The following is an 18479-nucleotide window of genomic DNA, read 5'->3' as shown; positions in this document are numbered from 1 at the left end:
TCCTGGGAGGACTCCATTCCACCTTCTTAAACCTGCAAAACCAATGCTCGGAATTGTTGGAGAAGGGCGAAAACAGGGTCTCGGTGGGTGTAGTAAAGCTCAGTAGTGGAAATGGGAGAGACCTTGAAGTGTCGATGCACAGACAGAAACTTGAATCCTTTTGGGAAGTGCTCGAAACAACGGACTCAAGAAGACAATGGTATGAAAGAATGGAGTTGAATATTGAGTTTATGCTAGGGGAGAGTAACAAGTAAAGGGTTTTTACCAGAATACTGGTGAACTGGAGGGGCAGGTGCTGTGTAGAGAGGTGAGTGGGCAGGAAGAGATTGGAATAGAAAACTGCACGGCCATCAACCTGCTTACAGTGAGCAAGAAGCAGACCTTGAGACTCGGATGTTTTTTTATGCGAGATTCCAATGAAACTGAGAGCTTTAGAGTCCAGGACCTCAAGTGGGATTTCTATGAGTTTCTGAGACAACACGGGTAATATCTGAAGATTAGAGAGCAACCTGTTCTCTACCTTCGCCTCTCCCACCAACTCCCTTCCATCATCCCTTGCTTTCATAACAGGATGCAGCAATCTAAATGAAATTAATGCATGTTATCTCAATTAAGTTATCTTTTTCATGGAAAGGTGTGACATGCAAAATAAAAGTCCATCCGGAAATCTCATGTACGTATTAATTTAGGGTACAGCAATAATTATGGTTACTTGCCATAACATAAAATTGTCCATGATTTTGTAAGATTTATCACAAAAACCCAAAGGATATGGCCCTGTAATGCGTGCGGCGAATGTAATGGATTTTGACAGTGACACGTCAACCACGAACGGTGGAAACTTACCCGATATTGTTTAAAGGAGTTCCAGGGTATGTGTGTGAGCTCATGGGAGTGCCTGACTTATTTTGATCTCGTACGGCGTGCAGGAGTAGTACTTTTACGGGAGTTTTTATTTTTTTCGATGCAATTTCAGAACTTATGATTTATAGAGATTTTTCAGGATTCTATTTCCTGATAATGGTGGATTAGTTTGTCCCAGAAGCACATGAACTGTTGAACTTTTGCACGTAGCTGCAATATCCCCGTGCTGACTTAATCTGCTCCACAGACTGGCACAGGGACATGCAGGAATGTTTGTCCACCATCCTCGAGGAGCCAGAGGACTTAAAAAGTGAGATTTAATTTTTTGTTCTTGGGAGCAGTCTGCTTTAACATCCCGTTGTCTGTGTCAAAGTTTCTTGTGTTTGGATGGTTACAGGTCATCCATCGCTATCGCTATCAGTCGTGATGGCCATATTTTCATTCATTATTTATCTTGATGCTCTTCCATCCACATCCACAACCGCTTTTCGTTTTGGTTGTTCACGACCTCAGGCTGTTTGTTTGTTTTTCCGCCAAGTTTGGGTTTTTTTCAAAACCTCCGAAACATACAGTGGTCTTGCTTGATGTTCAAATGCCTCTTCCACTGCAAGAAGTCTTCCATATTGCCTCTGTTTTGGGCTGCTAACATCTGGTTGTATTGCCAAAAATATCTGACGGTGTGGCCTGTTTCAAATTTTTATTTATTTATCGCTTTCATGCTTGCTTCATAATGAAGTCTGCTGGAGCAGAGTGGGTTAACATGTGGCAAAGGAACCACGTGAAGATGAAAAGCTTGCTTTGTTTTATGATTTTTCTTATAAAACCTTTTGGAGTCTGACTATAGTTTATGGCCAAGCTATTGTAACAAAGAAGAAACAAGAACCACCTTTAGAGGCCGTTTTTCCCCACAGAGCAGGGGTTGGCCTTTTTTGAGCACCGTGGTCCCCTTTTTTGGAGCAATGTTTTACAGCCAGGTGCCCTTCCTACCGCCAACCCTGTTGGTCGCCTCTTGCGACACACAGGGAATTACCAGTAAACTGGTACTCAATTTGCCAACCTCGGAAGGATGACAGGCTGAGTCAACCCCCCTGGCGTTAATTCAGCGATCGACCGGGATTCAAACCCAGGATCCTAGGATCCCAAGCCGGTACCCTAACCACTAAGCCAACTCCAGGCCAAGCTATTGTAACAAAGCAATTTATTTCCTTTCCTATTATTTTATGCCTATTGTGTATAGCAGCATTCCCCTTTTTCGGTTCTGTAACTTTGCAATGATTTGCAGCTTCGATTAAATGTGCTGTGATTGATTCAAGGGTAGTTACGTTCCATTGTAGGACTCTCATTGCCTTGGAAGATTGATTGATAGGCGCATTGTTGGAGATGTTTTACCCCATGCATTGTAAACTGCTTGACCACAATGCACAGTGCTTAAAGATCGAGGGCCGGCTTTTCCAAATCTGGCCACGTTTATGCTTTGACCTTCAATTCTACACGATTACGTCGCCTGTAACGTTCAGCGACTGTCTGGTGGGAATGCAAGTCTTGTGAGATTATAATAACAAAAACAATATGCGGATGTGAACCACAGCGGGGCTTGCCTTAAGAAAAATGACAAGCATATCTTTTTAATGAAGGTCAATGGTTCTGAACGAGCCAACTGCAATAATGTCCTTTCCAGATTGAGGGTTCTACTGCGTGTTCTGTGCATGAGGCAGCCGATTGACCGTGTTTCGCAAACAAGCTAAGAGCACTCTGAGTGGTTACCAAGTTAACCATGGCTTTGAAGATGTGGCTTTTGCTTCCACCAATTCCTGCCGTTAGCGAGAAGTAACCCCAATGCCTGATGAGCTCTTCGGGTTTTTCTCATTGGGAAGTCTGATCGATGTCTCCTTTGGTGAAATGTTGTACGCTTCCATTTCTATTGTACGTACGCTTGTACGTACGCTTCCATTTCGTACGTACGCTTCCATTTCTATTGTGGTTCTGCTCGTCTTTGCTACCCACCTGTGGAACTGCATCTCCTGTTGTGTAGTGGAAATTTATTTGGCCTACATAACCCTCATTTCTTTGCCAGTGTATGTCTAGCTTTCAATATCCACTGTGAACGCAGGTTGAAGTACGAGTTGTAAAATTGCAGATCGGGAATCCCTCTGGGCTTTCCAGACCAATTCTGGGCTTTGATATTCTGACGTAGCAAACCTTTTGGCCGGCTTTCTGTAAATGATCTTTGCTGATTTTATTTCTCATGATGTTCTTAGTTTTTGTGGGGGGGTTTAGTGTCTTTTCCTATAAAGCTTTAAAGATCAACAAGACTCGGATGATGATTGAATCGTTTGACTTTATAGCAAGTTATCTGATCACTTTATAGCAACAGTTAACTGAGCCGCCACTTGCTTTAACCTGTAATTCACAAACGCATTTACCTGCCCGTGTCCTCCATCTCATCTGTGGTGAATGAAAAATTTTCCATCTTTGTTTTTCATCTATCTCTACATTAGGTCTCAACATTTGGTAATGCTCGTATGTTTACATGCATCCTTTTTCATTTAGCTCCTTCTTGAGTCTCGTCGTTCTCTTTATTCCTATTCTCTCATTCATTATTTTTCTTCACTTCTCATTCACCTCCTCCCTATTGTTTCTTTCCTGTCCTTGCAGGTATGGATGGGAATGACGATGTTGCCCGATGGAACTTGGACAGCTGCCATCGCTCACCAGGTACCTCACTGTGTTAGTGATGGGTGATTGAGGGGGTGAGAGTCGAGATTGAGGCCCAGTGTGTTGGTCATTGAGCAATCTTGGTTCAGCCACAGTGGCCTACAGAAAGCCCTTTGTTCCTGCCATGTGCACACAACACACCTGCATCCTAAAGACCACCATGATGTGCTGCTCCTTTAATCCATCCCAAACCACACATGATGATGCAGGGCAGGCAAACACTCCCTCTCCAAGCCAGGAACATTTCTATCTTTTCAGGTGCAAAAGACAGAGTCCAGGAACATTTGGGTGTGACTCGGTAGGGTGGGCACGAAGAGCGAGAGGTTGGGGACACAAGATTCAGAAGCAAACGCACAATTGTGGCATTCGGCTTTCTCATGTGTGGAGTTGGCTGTGGTGCCATTTGAATTGAGGGAAGTGATGCAGGGAAAGTATACTCTGGAGACAGACTTGACAAGCTGCGACCAGGTGTTGGAGTGTTCATCCTGGGTTCTACTAATGCATATGCAAAATTAGGCAAAATTAGGCAATTTGTCTACTTGCTGAAAAAGTGTCGTCTGTGTTTTGCAAGAAGACTATAGATGTTTTCTTGGTGTCTGCCTAAAAGGTTCTAGATGGTCTAAAGGTCTAGTGGGTATGTTCCAATAATAGTTAGGGTCTAACTCTCAGGGGTCGAAAGGTCTCATCTCTCAAGCATGTAAAAAGGGTCTAAAAAGGTCCAAGTGGTCTAAAACTCTAAATGGTCAAGGGTCCAAGCTGTCTAATCTGTCTAAATTGTGTTTAGGTCTAAGGGGTTGGAAGGAACTTCAGGGATGTAAAGGTCTTAACATTCTAGTGGTCTAAAGGGCATAAAAGGTCTAAAGGGTGAAGCGATCTAAAGGTGGCAAAAGCCTGAGAGGTAAAATGGAGACTTAATCCTTTGAACCTTTGGTAAACTAGCCGGTAAACCGGCCGTTATTCATGTAATACTGGTAATACCTCCATATACTCTGGTAGATAGGCCATCACCACCATCTCTTATCCTCCCCCATCCAAAACCTTGATCTTTTCTACCCCCGCTAATTTCGGTCCCCTTGTGCTTTATACCTCTCCCCCCCCCCCCCCCTCCCCTTCCCACGCCTCCTGCCCCCAAGCCCTCTCCCTCCCACACTTCTCCCTGCTCTCAAATGTTGTGGTTGTGTGCTTCCCCTTCTCTCCCCATCTTGTCTTCCGCTCCCTCTTTTTGTATATTTTGTTTGTCTGGTTGATTTGTTTGTGAAATAAATGTTAGCTCTTTCACGAGCCTCGATTCAGTATACAAAAAAAAAAAAAAAATCACATACTTTATTTAGTTTTTTTTTTAAAATTTCTTTATTACATTTTTTTCATGGTCTGTCTTGTAAGGGAGATCTTTTTGGATAATGGAGCATGGTCTGAGGCTACTTTTCCCTTGTTTACAAACATATCACGAGCAACCTCCTGAGCAATTAACGGCTCCATTATATTACACCTAATCTTCGGTCTGTGTCGCCGCTAATTGCTCAGGAAGCGCAAGGTTGGTTTTTGTGGAAAGTTATTGTGTATTGGAAAGCCGGGCAATAACTGCTGGTTTGACTGGCACCACAAAGTAGAGTATTGGCGATAAACTCAAAAAAAAGAAAGTAAGACCGTTTATGATTCAAAATATCATTTATTTGTAATTCCAGGGCGAGAAAAACATTTTTTTTTACAGCAGAAAACCGAAATAAAACAAAGTTAAACTTTTCAGTGATTTTTCTCAAGGAAGCCCAGGGTGGGAGAGCCGAAAGTCCAAGGAGCTCACGGTTCAAATGGTTAAGGGTCTTCGGATGGGGTCGGAGGAGCCTTAAGGCTATTGGGGTCGGAGGAGTCTTAAGGCTATTGGGGTCTTAACGGTCTGAGTGTTTGGGAATCTGAGGGTCTTGAGGGGTCTTGGGGGTCTTAAGGGTATTACCGGGGTCTTGAAGGGTGTTAGAGGTTTTACTGGTCTTTGGGGTCTTCAGAGTATTAAGGGTCTTTGGGGTCTTAATGTTTTTTGTAGTATTAAGGGTCTTTGGGGTCTTAAGGGTATATGAGGTCTTTAGGATTTTGGGGGTCTTAGAGGTCTTCAGGGATCTTGGTGGTCTTAAGGGACTTCGTTGTCTTAAAGGGACTTCAAAGGTCTAAGGGATCTCAGCAGTCAAGGGTCGAAAAGTTTAAAAGGTACGTTCCAATAGTATGTAATTAATAGACATACATGTAGTCAGGGTGCAACTGACATTCAAACAGTATGTTGTGGCGGACACGAAAGCTCACTGGCGTGATGACATCATTCCGCGCGCCAAGTGGGTGGCGGCCACGCCCGAGGGGTAGGCGTGGCCGCGGGATATACATCGGGCGCGCAGCCCGGAACGCTCCAGTGTTATAGTGGAGCTCTTGAATAAAGACTCTTACAACTTACCGCGTTGTCCGCTTCCTCCTTGCTTACAAGCAGCGCGCGTAACACCGCGCTTCATTGGTGACGAGGCAACCTCCGACGTTCTGGTCAGCCGTCACTGACCACCCGAACCCGCCACAGCCATGGCAACCAACGCGGTAGCGATAAAGCTCCCCGAGTTCTGGGAAGCTCAGGCGGAGATCTGGTTCCTGCAGGCCGAAGCCCAGTTCAGGCTTCGAGGCATCACGGTGGACGAGACACGCCACTGCCACATGGTCGCCTCCCTCGGGGCCGGCACGGCCGCCCGCGTCGTGTCGGTCCTGAGGAACCCACCGGCCGACGAGAGGTACGAGGCGATCAAGCATCTTCTCCTCGCCACGTTCGGCCTCACGGTGGACGCACGGGCTGATCGCCTCTTGGACCTCCCCAAGCTCGGTGACACGCGACCGTCGGTCCGAATGGACCATATGCTGTCGCTCATGGGCGACGACACCCCGAACGCTCTATTCCGGGCGTTATTTTGACGCCAGCTGCCGGCACGAGTACGCCTCGCGTTGGCCGGTTCTGCGACAACGGAACCCCGAGCACTCGCGGCCGAGGCCGACAAGTTCTACGCGGCTTTGGACACGCAGGCGAGTTTCGGTGCGGCCGTAGCAGCTCCCGAGCCCGAAACTGCTGCGGGTGCCCACCCCTACTACGCGACGCACCGCATAGCCGCTGAACCTCCTGCGGGTGCCCACCCCTACTCCGAGGGGTGCCTCGTGGCGGCCGCCATGCCCCGCCCACCACCACCGCGGAAGCCACGGCCTCCGGCTTCGCTGCAAACCTGGTGCCATTTCCACGCTAGGTTCGGCCACGAGGCCCGGCAATGTCGCCCGCCGTGCTCATTCGGCAGGTCGGGAAACGCCCGGGCCGGCCGTCGGTAGTGGCACTGAGCGCCGGCCGATTAAACAGCCTCCTGTACATAACGGACACCTTATCCGGGCGCCGTTACCTGTGCGACACGGGAGCGCAGGTGAGTGTCGTTCCCGCCGGTACGTCTGACAAGCAGACCGCGGGCCGGGGTCCCGCTCTGCTTGCTGCCAACGGTACGCCCATTCGCATATACGGAAAACGCTGCCTTTCTCTGCGGTTCGGAGGGCAGGTTTTCTGATGGTCGTTCGCGACTGCCGGCGTGCCTATGGCACTGCTTGGCGCGGACTTCCTTTGTGCCAATGGCCTCTTGGTGGACGTAAAGCACAGAAGGCTTGTCCAGGCCGAGACGTTCAGCTCGCTCGCTTGCGCGCTGCCCGCCTCGTTGAGCAGCTCACGGAGCGGCTCATCGAGCGGCTTGCTGAGCGGTTCGGTTCTGGCCAGGTTCATCTGCACGCTTCCGGCAGCGGACGAATTCACCCGCCTCCTCGCCCGTTTCCCGGCCCTCACGAGGCCCACCTTCTCGGCGGGGAACGTCAAGCACGGGGTGGAACATCACATCCCCACCGCCGGGCCACCGGTCTACGCCCGGGCACGCCGCCTCGAGCCGACGAAGCTCGCGGTTGCTAAAGCCGAGTTTGCTACGCTGGAGCGGCTCAGCATCGTGCGGCGCTCCGAGATTGCTTGGGCGTCGCTGCTCCACATCGTGCCCAAGCCCGGCGGGGGATGGCGACCATGCAGGGACGACCGCCGTCTCAACGATGCCACCACCCCCGACCGTTACCCCGTCCCCCATATTCAGGACTTTTCCGCCCGCTTGGCGAATATGTCCTTCTTCTCAAAGGTGGACCTCATACGCGGTTACCACCAGGTCCCCGTCAGGCCGGAGGACATCCCGAAAACGGCTGTCATCACGCCGTTCGGTCTTTTCGAATTTCTTCGGATGCCCTTCGGGTTGAAAAATGCGGCTCAGGCGTTCCAGCGCCTCATGGACAGCGTCTTGCGCGACTTGGATTTCGTCTACGTCTATCTGGATGATATCCTCGTCACAAGCGCGTCCCGCGAAGAGCACCTCCACCATCTCTGCACGCTCTTCGAACGCCTGGGCCAGCACGGCCTGATCATGAACCCCGCCAAGTGCCGGTTCGGTGTCACTGAAATCGACTTTTTGGGGCACCGCGTCACCAGGCACGGGGCCGTCCCCCTACAGGCCAAGGTGGAGGCGGTGAAGGGGTTTCCGCGCCCCCGCACGATCAGGGGGCTCCAGGAGTTCCTGGGCATGGTAAACTTTTACCATCGGTTCCTGCCCCGCATCGCCCAGCTCCTGCGCCCCCTGCACGAGGCCCTCCGAGGGAAGCCGGGAAAGGTGACGTCACCTGGACCGAGCAGATGGATGTGGCGTTCGTGGGTGCGAAGCTCGCCTTGGCTGACGCCACCATGCTCGCGCACCCGGCGCCCGATGCACTGATCGCCCTCACCACCGACGCCTCGGACTACGCGGTGGGCGCGGTGCACGAGCAATGGGTGCGTGGAGCTTGGCAACCGCTGGCGTTCTTCAGCCGGCAGCTTCGCCCGCCCGAACGCCGGTACAGTACCTTCGACCGCGAGTTGCTCGGGCTCCACCTGGCGGTCAGGCCCTTCCGCCATCTGCTCAAGGGCCGTGCGTTCACGGCCTTCGTCGACCACAAGCCACTAGTGTTCGTGATGGGCAAGGTCGCTGAGCCGTGGTCGGCCCGGAAGCAGCGTCACTTCTCGGCCGTGTCCGAATACACGACGGACATCCGGCATGTCGAGGGGAAGGACAACCCGGTGGCGGATTGCCTTTCCCGGTCCGTTGCCCACGCGGTCCACCTCGGCATCGACTATGCCCGGATGGCAGCGGACCAGGCCGCTGACCCCTACGTCCAGGCCTTGCGGACCACCGTTACGGGCCTCCGCGTCACCAAGTTGCCGTTCAACGGCGCGGGCACGGCCCTCTGGTGCGACCTCTCCCTTGGGCGGCCTCGCCCCATCGTGCCCGCGGGCTGGCAGCGCCAGATTTTCGACGCCATTGACATCCCACCCGGGCACGAGGGCCTCCCAGAGGTTGATCGCCAACAAGTTCATCTGGCATGGCCTCCGGAAGGCCGTCCGCGGCTGGGCCAGGACGTGCCTCGCATGCCAGCGCGCGAAGGTGCACCGACACACCCAGGCCCCATTGGCCCCGTTTGCGGTGCCGGAACGTCGGTTTGACCACGTTCACATGGACCTGGTGGGACCTCTGCCCCCCTCGCGGGGTTTCACCCACGTCCTGACCATGATGGACCGCACCACCCGGTGGCCGGAGGCCGTCCCTTTGGCATCAACGACGGCGGCGGACGTCGCGCAGGCGTTCATCGCCACCTGGGTCGCCCGGTTCGGCGCCCCCTCGGACATCTCGTCCGACCGCGACCCCCTGTTCACCTCGGAGCTCTGGGGGGCGGTCGCGCGATGGCTCGGGGTCCAGCTGCACCGCACCACGGCCTACCACCCCCAGGCTAACGGCCTGTGCGAGCGGTTCCACCGCTCATTGAAGGCCGCGCTCCGGGCGACCCTCCGCGACGGCGGCTGGGTCGACAGGCTCCCCTGGGTGCTGCTGGGCCTCCGGACGGCGCCCAAGGACGACCTGCGTGCATCCGCGGCGGAGTTGGTCTTCGGGCAACCGCTGCGGGTGCCGGGCGAGTTCCTCCCCGACTCCACGGCACCATGGTCCGCGGCGCAGGAGCGCTCTGCGCTGCAGGAGACCGCCCAGAGGTTCGCCCCGGTGCCCACGGCGCACCACGGGCACCCACCTACGCACGTCGCCCCGTAGCTTCGCACCGCGGAGTACGTCTTCGTCCGGCACGACGCCCACCGGACACCACTGCGGTCCCCGTACGACGGGCCTTTCCGCATGCTGGAGACCGGGGTGAAACATTTCACCTTGGACATCGGCGGCACTCCTGACCGTGTCTCCATAGACCGCCTCAAGCCGGCCCACCTCGACGTGGACCACCCACCGCCGGTGGCTCGGCCCCCGCGTCGGGGCCGCCCCCCGGCGGACGGACCCCCGGCACCGCCTGGCCCGCCGCCCCCCGAGCCTGCACCCATCCCGGGTGCAGCCGGAGGCATCTCAGCTGGCATCCCTGCACCCCGGACGCCGCCAGTCGCCAGAGGGCGCTTCGGCCGGGTCATCCGTTTGCCCCGCAAACTGGCCCTCCAGGTGCGCGGGAATTTTGGGGGGGCACGTGTGGCGGACACGAAAGCTCACTGGCGTGATGACATCATTCCGTGCGCCAAGTGGGCGGCGGCCACGCCCGAGGGGTAGGCGTGGCCGTGGGATATACACCGGGCACGCAGCCTGGAATGCTCCAGTGTTACAGTGGAGCTCTTGAATAAAGACTCTTACAACTTACCGCGTTGTCCGCTTCCTCCTTGCTTACAAGCAGCGCGCGTAACACCGCGCTTCAATGTAATCAATAGCCATATAGTCACATGGCTTCATGAACGGATATAGTATATATATATATATGTATGTATGTATGTATGTATGTGTGTGTACATGTACGTATAATGTGTGTGTGTATATATATATATATATATATATATATATATATATATATATATATTGTTACGGACACGGCTAAAGATGTTGCTTGACCGAGCGGAATGGCCGCCGTGTTCGTACAGTTTACCCGATTACCCCCAACTCACCCGATTCCACCCGACGTTGACCAAATCGCGCTATGCTAAATCAATGATGGAAAGGACACACCGACTGGGATAGATGAAACGACGCAAGGGGTACAGTTCTCAAGACCTCCGGAGGAGGATATAATTAGTGGTGGAGAAAAGGGGTAGATTACAAGGTAGAGTGAGGTAAAAGACACAGAAGAGATAGGCACTTAGATACAATCTTATCATCCCAGACAGACCACAGACAAACGGAACAAGGCTGACTTACACAGGGATTGATGGCAGGGAAGGACAGGTCGGTTGATAGCACAAGGTGCACCTTGGCTCGGGGACAGGATCAAGCACGGTCCAAAAGATGCAGGGAGGCCTCACAGCGCTCGGAGGTGGCGTCTTTCTTCTCCAAGCTCAGCGCGCATCTGACGTCACCTCCCTCTTCCTGCGCATGCTCAGCGGGGAGTGACACGCCCTCGGCTGGTTGGCTCCGCCCCAGATGGGACCGGTCCGCCGCTTCTATTGGGTGCGGGGGTTACCGGGCTCTGCCCTTGACGAGGAGCTGACAGCGAGCCCCTACTTGGTAACCCCGTCGAGCACATGTTCGATGGCGGCTCGTTGGAAAGGCCTGGTGCCCTCCCAACACCCCCTACCAACCAAGCCGGAGTGAGGACACGCACTCCCCGCGCCGCCGCCGTTGTTGTTGTTGTTGTTGTTGCTGAACCGTGAGGAAGAACTGCGGGGAGGTATTGGGAGGTCCTAAACTTCCTAACGGTGCCATACAATCACATTCTGGTGCAACGAAGAGTCAGAATTAATGGAAACGAGTCCTTAACTGACATAGACTAAGAATAACTAGCAAGATGTCCTATAGTTGTCTTACATGAGATGCGGTGAACCTGGGTGCGACATTTAATGGGGGAAATAGGGGAAGGTCGGGTCTACAGAGTGTTGTTTACAGAAAATGGGACTAGGGAATGGGGGATTGGGGATAGTTGGGAAGTATTGAGGAAATAGGGGAATATTTACAAGCGGATATGGATGGATGTAAATCCCATATCCGCAACATTGCACCCTTCTCTACCTCGGGGCGGCCCGACCCGATAAATTTTTACCTACTTTAGTGTGGCACTCAGATGTAGTTCCCTCGACTATTAACTCAACCCTGAGTGCGACAGTTTTACAGATGTTCACAAATGAGTAAATATGTCCCCCTGCGACGTTGCACCCTTCTCCTAACAGAAACACACCCACAGGATAACCGAATCGCGGAAAGTATCCTCAAACTAAACATACAGCCGGTAGGGAGCATTATTTATACAACACTGATATTTACACTACGATCCAGGACCTGTTCTTTGAGGAACACATGCAGATGTTATGCATAGAGAGAGCACGCATGCCAGCATCGATACACCAACCCACGAGTGCCCTGTGGCCCTACGGCCTTTAATAATGTGCAGAGCACCCCGTCCAAGCACCAAAAGCACCACCCCATTATGTACAGTCAGCACCATCCGGTGCACCAATAAAGTGTTCAATAAAAGTGCACAATTAAGTGTCCATGGTCACCGGTGGTGTCGCAGCCGGCCGATGTTCTGCCGCTGGTCTTGCCTTCATGGAGTGCACTTGGCCTTCTGGCTTCTTTAGAAATAAAGAAAGGCGCCAACCGCGTCCATTTCTGAATTGTGGCCGTCAGGGGGGCCAACTAAAAGTGGTTCACCTGTATGGCATAGGTGCCACGTTGACCCAGAGGTCCATCCACGGGTGGTGCTTGACCGCAAAAGAACTGCGGTCCATTGTGGGCGGCCACAAAAATTGCGGTCCATATGGTGTATCGATCCAGGCAGCAAGCAGCGGAAGTACAGGCCCACAACTGCGGAGCCAGCACCTCTCTCTCCTCTCTCTCTGCCCCAAAGCCAGATCCTCGGAGGTGGGAGACAAAAGAAGACAAGTGAGTAAGGTGGTAAGGGCGCAAAAGTGCACGCAATTCAAGGTAATGCACACTGGGGGCACATGGGAACCAGGTGAGACAGGTACGTTCCTACCGTACGCCCCCCCCCCCCCCACCAGGTAACCTACATTGCCCCTCCCTTACCTCTTACTGTATCCACAAAACACAACACTACCCATAAACATCTACTTTACACATCAACAAACGTCCCTACTGTCTTCCCCGTTCCTCCCATAAACCAAATTCGTCTTCTCTCCCTCCTAACCAATCAAATTTGCCATTTCCAACTCTCATCAAAATTTGCCATCTCCAACTCAACATCAAAATTTGCCATCACCAATTCATCATCAGTCCCTCCTAGGGAGGGAGAGATGGAATCACCCCAATGTCTCATCCACGTCGTGATGCGTCTCACAAATCCACACAGCAATTCTCCCTTCCTGCTACACAGAACAAAGGAACACAGGTGTGGAGTCATCATCATCACCTCAGGTAAGTGGCTGCGTATGGTGCGACAGGTTCATCAATCCTAACTATTTCCTAAATGACTTTAACAACTTTACATTACCCGGGGTCTTTCCCTGCCAATCCATTGGCCAACTTACACTATGGGTTCTAAAAACCAATTCCCATTGACCAAACTGTGGTGCTTCTCAATTTGGGGTCTCACTCCCCCGATTCATCTCCCGGTGCCCTTGCACAATTTCTGGGCTGTGACGTGTAGCTCTCCCAGCAGGTCTACCCACCTGCACACCTCCACCACTGTAGTTGCCACCCGAGCTTACCTGCTCCTTACCTAACCTATCAAATTTGGGAAGGCCCCTCCTGGCTCTGTCACCCCACTCGGTGCCCTCTGGCACTGGGCTACCCGGGTCCGTCCTCCGGATCCTCAGGCCCCATCCACAACTACCGGCTCCCAGAGCCCACCTGCGGCCTCACCTGGCCGACATCCTCACAGTGGTGGAGTGCCCAAACCAACTACACACACTAACAGGCTACACGCCCAGCCATTTCCACAACACTAATGCACCCATCCAAATACCATTCTTCCACCCGCACCACAGATGCCAATATCCAACCACAATTTACCTATACCCTCTACCTAACACTTACACTACCCGCCCCGGGTACTCGTGAAAGGGGTCCACTCTTCCCCCATCCACACCTTCGCACCATGCACACCACTCCGTACCACTTACTCCAACTCTCTCCACACCACTCATTCTCTGCTCCATATATTCCACACACCTGTACTTGCACACCTGTGCTCTCATACTTGGTGCCGCCTGCACCCTTCTCTCCCCCAAGCGCATTCGCGCTGATCCACAACACTCACTGCTCCACACACCTGTCCAGTTCTCACACAGCATCATCTCATCTAACTACTCCCCTCTGAAACTTGCGCTTCCCAGTCGTCCCTTTAAACTATTGCGCTCCCTCGTCATTATCATCCCTACTAATCTACCTGCGTCCCCACTACAGGTATCAGTCACTAGCTAAACCTTAACGTTACCTAATGTCAATCTCTTCTAGATCCCTACACACAATATCCTAACCCACCCGGGCTAGTTTTCACTGCCATACACCCCATAAACTATAGCGCATTTGCCCCACGTTTGTGAGGGATGACAGAGTTGCCATCCCACCACATCGGGCATCTCCCACTACCAATTTTGCACATCAAATTTCAACAAATCAAAAATTTGCCAATCACTACCCATCATCTGCCAATCATTACTGCCAATCCTTTGCCAATCATCAAATTTTGTTTTTCTAATTTCGGGGCCAAAACACTATCCTCGTCATTACAGTCTACTTACTAATGCCTCTCGGTGCGCCAATTCACTTCTAAAGCTCGGCTTCGTACAGCCAAGCCATGAATGCGGGTTGTTTGGTGCCAGCGGCTGGATACGTCCCGCATTCGGTGCAGGGAAGGAGGTTTACCCGGGCCGAGGTCCCATGCACCATCTCGGCACGGAGCCATCCCATGGCCCGATCTCGACCTGCCGGCACGTCTCAACAAAAAGTGGTCGCCATGACGACCCTTCCTATCGAGCTGCCCGCTCCGCCTAGTTGAGCACGGACGCGGCCGTTCCAAGCGAGGCCCAGCGTGGATCGCGTACGGCGGTCCTTTCGAACCCGCCGTGGCTCGGATCCCCGCTGGTTCTCGCGGCACGCGAAGCCCGGCACGCACCGAGGGCCCGATTCGGCTATAAGTCGCTCTAACCGCTAACCCGGTTACCGTCGATGCCTCACCTGCATGCTTACACGCATACGCTACCCCGTTCTTGCTCATACATCCAGCCGTTTCCATGCTCCTCGTCGTACCTTCTCTAACACACCCAGGTACACTCATTTCACTCACAGCCTTGGTCACACACCTGACCACCGAACACTTTGGCACACATTCGTTGTTCGCACACCTCACCAACACACCTCTTTGCGCCCCTTCCTCGGTCACCTCCTCTGTGACAATCACAGGTGTGCCCTCACTCGCACACCCAACCACGTGCCTCACTACCAATTCCAGCGTGCATTCCCACACACGCTCTACCATTCCAGGTGTGCTTCCTTTCTCACCTGTCACAACCAACTCACGCTCCGTGTCACTCTCACTACTTTCACCTCCACTCTCGGTCGCGCACTCACCCTTACTCTTGACAGCGCACTCTTTTCTCATGCCCCTGTCCGTTACACACCTTTCTCGCGCATCCTCTTGCGCACATTCTTTCGTTACATCCTCTGTAACTCTCACCACAGGCGTGCATTCTCCTTCACTCTTGACAGCGCACTCTTTCCCCATGCACCTGTCCGTTACACACCTTTTTCGCGCATCCTCTTGCGCACACTCTTTCGTTACTTCCTCCGTAACACTCGCCACACCGCGCTTCCATGTGCTCCCTCGCACACGCGCTACGACCGACTCACTCTCGACAGCACACTCACTGGTCGGCGCGCACTTTTTCCTCACACACCCCAGAGTCGGACTTTCTCGCACACCTCCTTTTTCGCACACCAGACCTGTCGCACACTGCACCAACGGCCTCTCACGAACACCCGGGTCCATCTCGACCCCGAAGCTTATTAAATCACCTGGCGCATCATACGCACGACCATATTGGTCACCACTTACACCGGGTCCTCTTTCTCTTCGCTTCTCCTCCATCACCTGCGAATCCCTCATCCGGTTAATGAGCACATCATCACGATCCGAACACAGACTTTGGACCAATTCTTTTACTTCTTCTTTGATCTCTTTCTTATCCCCTCTCCGTCGCTTCTTAATTTCGCTTACCCCTTCTTCCACTTCTTCTAATTTCTGCTTCACCTCTTATATTTCCCGGTGCGTCTCCTCAAGCTCGTCCTCTAAGGCCACCTTGACCGTTTCTATGTGCGTCCTCACCTGCCGGTCCTTCGTCTCCATTACCTCTGTCACCTCGTCCAACCTCGTTGTCAGTCCCTCACGTACCATCTGACATTGCCTCTGTGTCGCTATCAAGTCATTTTTTAGGTCGTTTTGTGTCGCTTTTAACCCTCCTAATACCGCAGTGTTCCTTTGAACCTGCTCCGTTAGTTCTTTTTGTCCCTCCGTCAGCTGTTCCACTCCCAGCGTCAACTCCTCTATACCACCTTGCAATTTTACAGTCCCCTTTCTCACCTCCTTCTCCATGCGCTCCTTACAGTGCCTCACCTCGCGCACTCCTCCGACCTCCTCACTCACACCTCTTCTGATCTCTTCTCCCATCACTTGCATCTCCTGCCAAGATGCCACCCTCATCTGCTCCATTTCCTCCCTGTGAGCATCCAATTTAGTTTCTACCCCCATTCTGACCCCCTCTATCTGCTGCCCCATTTTTTAAACTTCCCTTTCCGCTTGGTCCCTTATGTCCCTCAATTTGCCTTCCATACTGTTTTCTAACCCCTCTAACCCCTTTTTCATCCCTTCCATTTGATTCTCTTGAGCGGCCATTCTGTTTTGTACCCCCATTAACCCATGTTTCACCCCTTCTATCTCATTGTCTAACCCCTCTAATTTCTTGTCTAATCCCTCACCGGTACCCCTCGCTTCGTCCCTCATTACCCCCATTTGGCCCTCCAATCGCTCACCCAATCGCTCACTATCAGCCCTCATCTCGTCCTTCTGCAGGTTGAGGGACGCCTGCATTTGTACCATAAATTGCTCCATGAGGGCCTGCATTTGGGCCATCCCTCCCACTTGTGCAGCGGGTGCGGCCGCCGTAGCCATGTGCGAGGCGCCATTTTGCGCGCCCGTAACCTCGTGCGCGAGGACGCCATTTTGCGAACCTGCCGCCCTCACTGCTTCGCTCTCCTCATGTCCCTCAATTTGGTCCTGGACCGACCCTGCCTCACTCTCCTCTACCGGAACCCAGCCGTCTTGATCTGCCATAGCGCGACTTTCAAAATTCGGGTTTTTATTTTAAAACAAAACAATTTCCAACTGCTTGTAATTTTGAGCGCGTTAAGCGCGCTTCGGGCCTCGTATCTCACTCCTCGACACCAATTGTTACGGACACGGCTAAAGATGTTGCTTGACCGAGCGGAATGGCCGCCGTGTTCGTACAGTTTACCCGATTACCCCCAACTCACCCGATTCCACCCGACGTTGACCAAATCGCGCTATGCTAAATCAATGATGGAAAGGACACACCGACTGGGATAGATGAAACGACGCAAGGGGTACAGTTCTCAAGACCTCCGGAGGAGGATATAATTAGTGGTGGAGAAAAGGGGTAGATTACAAGGTAGAGTGAGGTAAAAGACACAGAAGAGATAGGCACTTAGATACAATCTTATCTATCCCAGACAGACCACAGACAAACGGAACAAGGCTGACTTACACAGGGATTGATGGCAGGGAAGGACAGGTCGGTTGATAGCACAAGGTGCACCTTGGCTCGGGGACAGGATCAAGCACGGTCCAAAAGATGCAGGGAGGCCTCACAGCGTTCGGAGGTGGCGTCTTTCTTCTCCAAGCTCAGCGCGCATCTGACGTCACCTCCCTCTTCCTGCGCATGCTCAGCGGGGAGTCACACGCCCTCGGCTGGTTGGCTCCGCCCCAGATGGGACCGGTCCGCCGCTTCTATTGGGTGCGGGGGTTACCGGGCTCCGCCCTTGACGAGGAGCTGACAGCGAGCCCCTACTTGGTAACCCCGTCCAGCACATGTTCGATGGCGGCTCGTTGGAAAGGCCTGGTGCCCTCCCAACACCCCCTACCAACCAAGCCGGAGTGAGGACGCGCACTCCCCGCGCCGCCGCCGTTGTTGTTGTTGTTGTTGTTGTTGTTGTTGCTGAACCGTGAGGAAGAGCTGCGCGGAGGTATTGGGAGGTCCTAAACTTCCTAACGGTGCCATACAATCACATTCTGGTGCAACGAAGAGTCAGAATTAATGGAAACGAGTCCTTAACTGACATAGACTAAGAATAACTAGCAAGATGTCCTATAGTTGTCTTACATGAGATGCGGTGAACCTGGGTGCGACATTTAATGGGGGAAATAGGGGAAGGTCGGGTCTACAGAGTGTTGTTTACAGAAAATGGGACTAGAAAATGGGGGATTGGGGATAGTTGGGAAGTATTGAGGAAATAGGGGAATATTTACAAGCGGATATGGATTGATGTAAATCCCATATCCGCAACAATATATATATATATATATATATATATATATACAGTATATATATATATATATATTTATTTATTTATATATATATATATATATATATATATATATATATATATATATATATATATATATGTCTATACTGTATATGACAGAAGAATACTGCTAATCATTCTTACAAAGGGGTAATGTTCAAGAGCATTATCTTTAAATTTATTTTCATGAAAATTGCGCAGACTTTCAATTTGATTACAGTTCTCTTAAGACGTGTTGGACAAGACTCACCCGAAATGACC

At 52.3% G+C, this 18479-nt stretch overlaps 1 protein-coding gene across 1 annotated transcript in view; it reads left to right on the top strand.

Moving 5' to 3' along the window:
• The window catches only part of LOC137437003 (uncharacterized), a 232528-nt gene that overhangs the window by 103462 nt on the left and 110587 nt on the right, over positions 1-18479 (top strand). Inside the window, exons 12-13 of the mRNA XM_078786993.1 lie at positions 1112-1174; positions 3520-3579. Coding sequence (XP_078643119.1) covers positions 1112-1174; positions 3520-3579 — 123 coding nt within the window. The remainder of the gene's footprint in view (positions 1-1111; positions 1175-3519; positions 3580-18479) is intronic.

Source organism: Myxine glutinosa, chromosome 11 (assembly GCF_964187855.1).
Source record: "Myxine glutinosa chromosome 11, kmMyxGlut1.1, whole genome shotgun sequence".
NCBI classification, from domain to species: domain Eukaryota; kingdom Metazoa; phylum Chordata; class Myxini; order Myxiniformes; family Myxinidae; genus Myxine; species Myxine glutinosa.
Note: the sequence above shows the minus strand (reverse complement) of the source record. Positions and strands in the feature narration are given on the sequence as shown.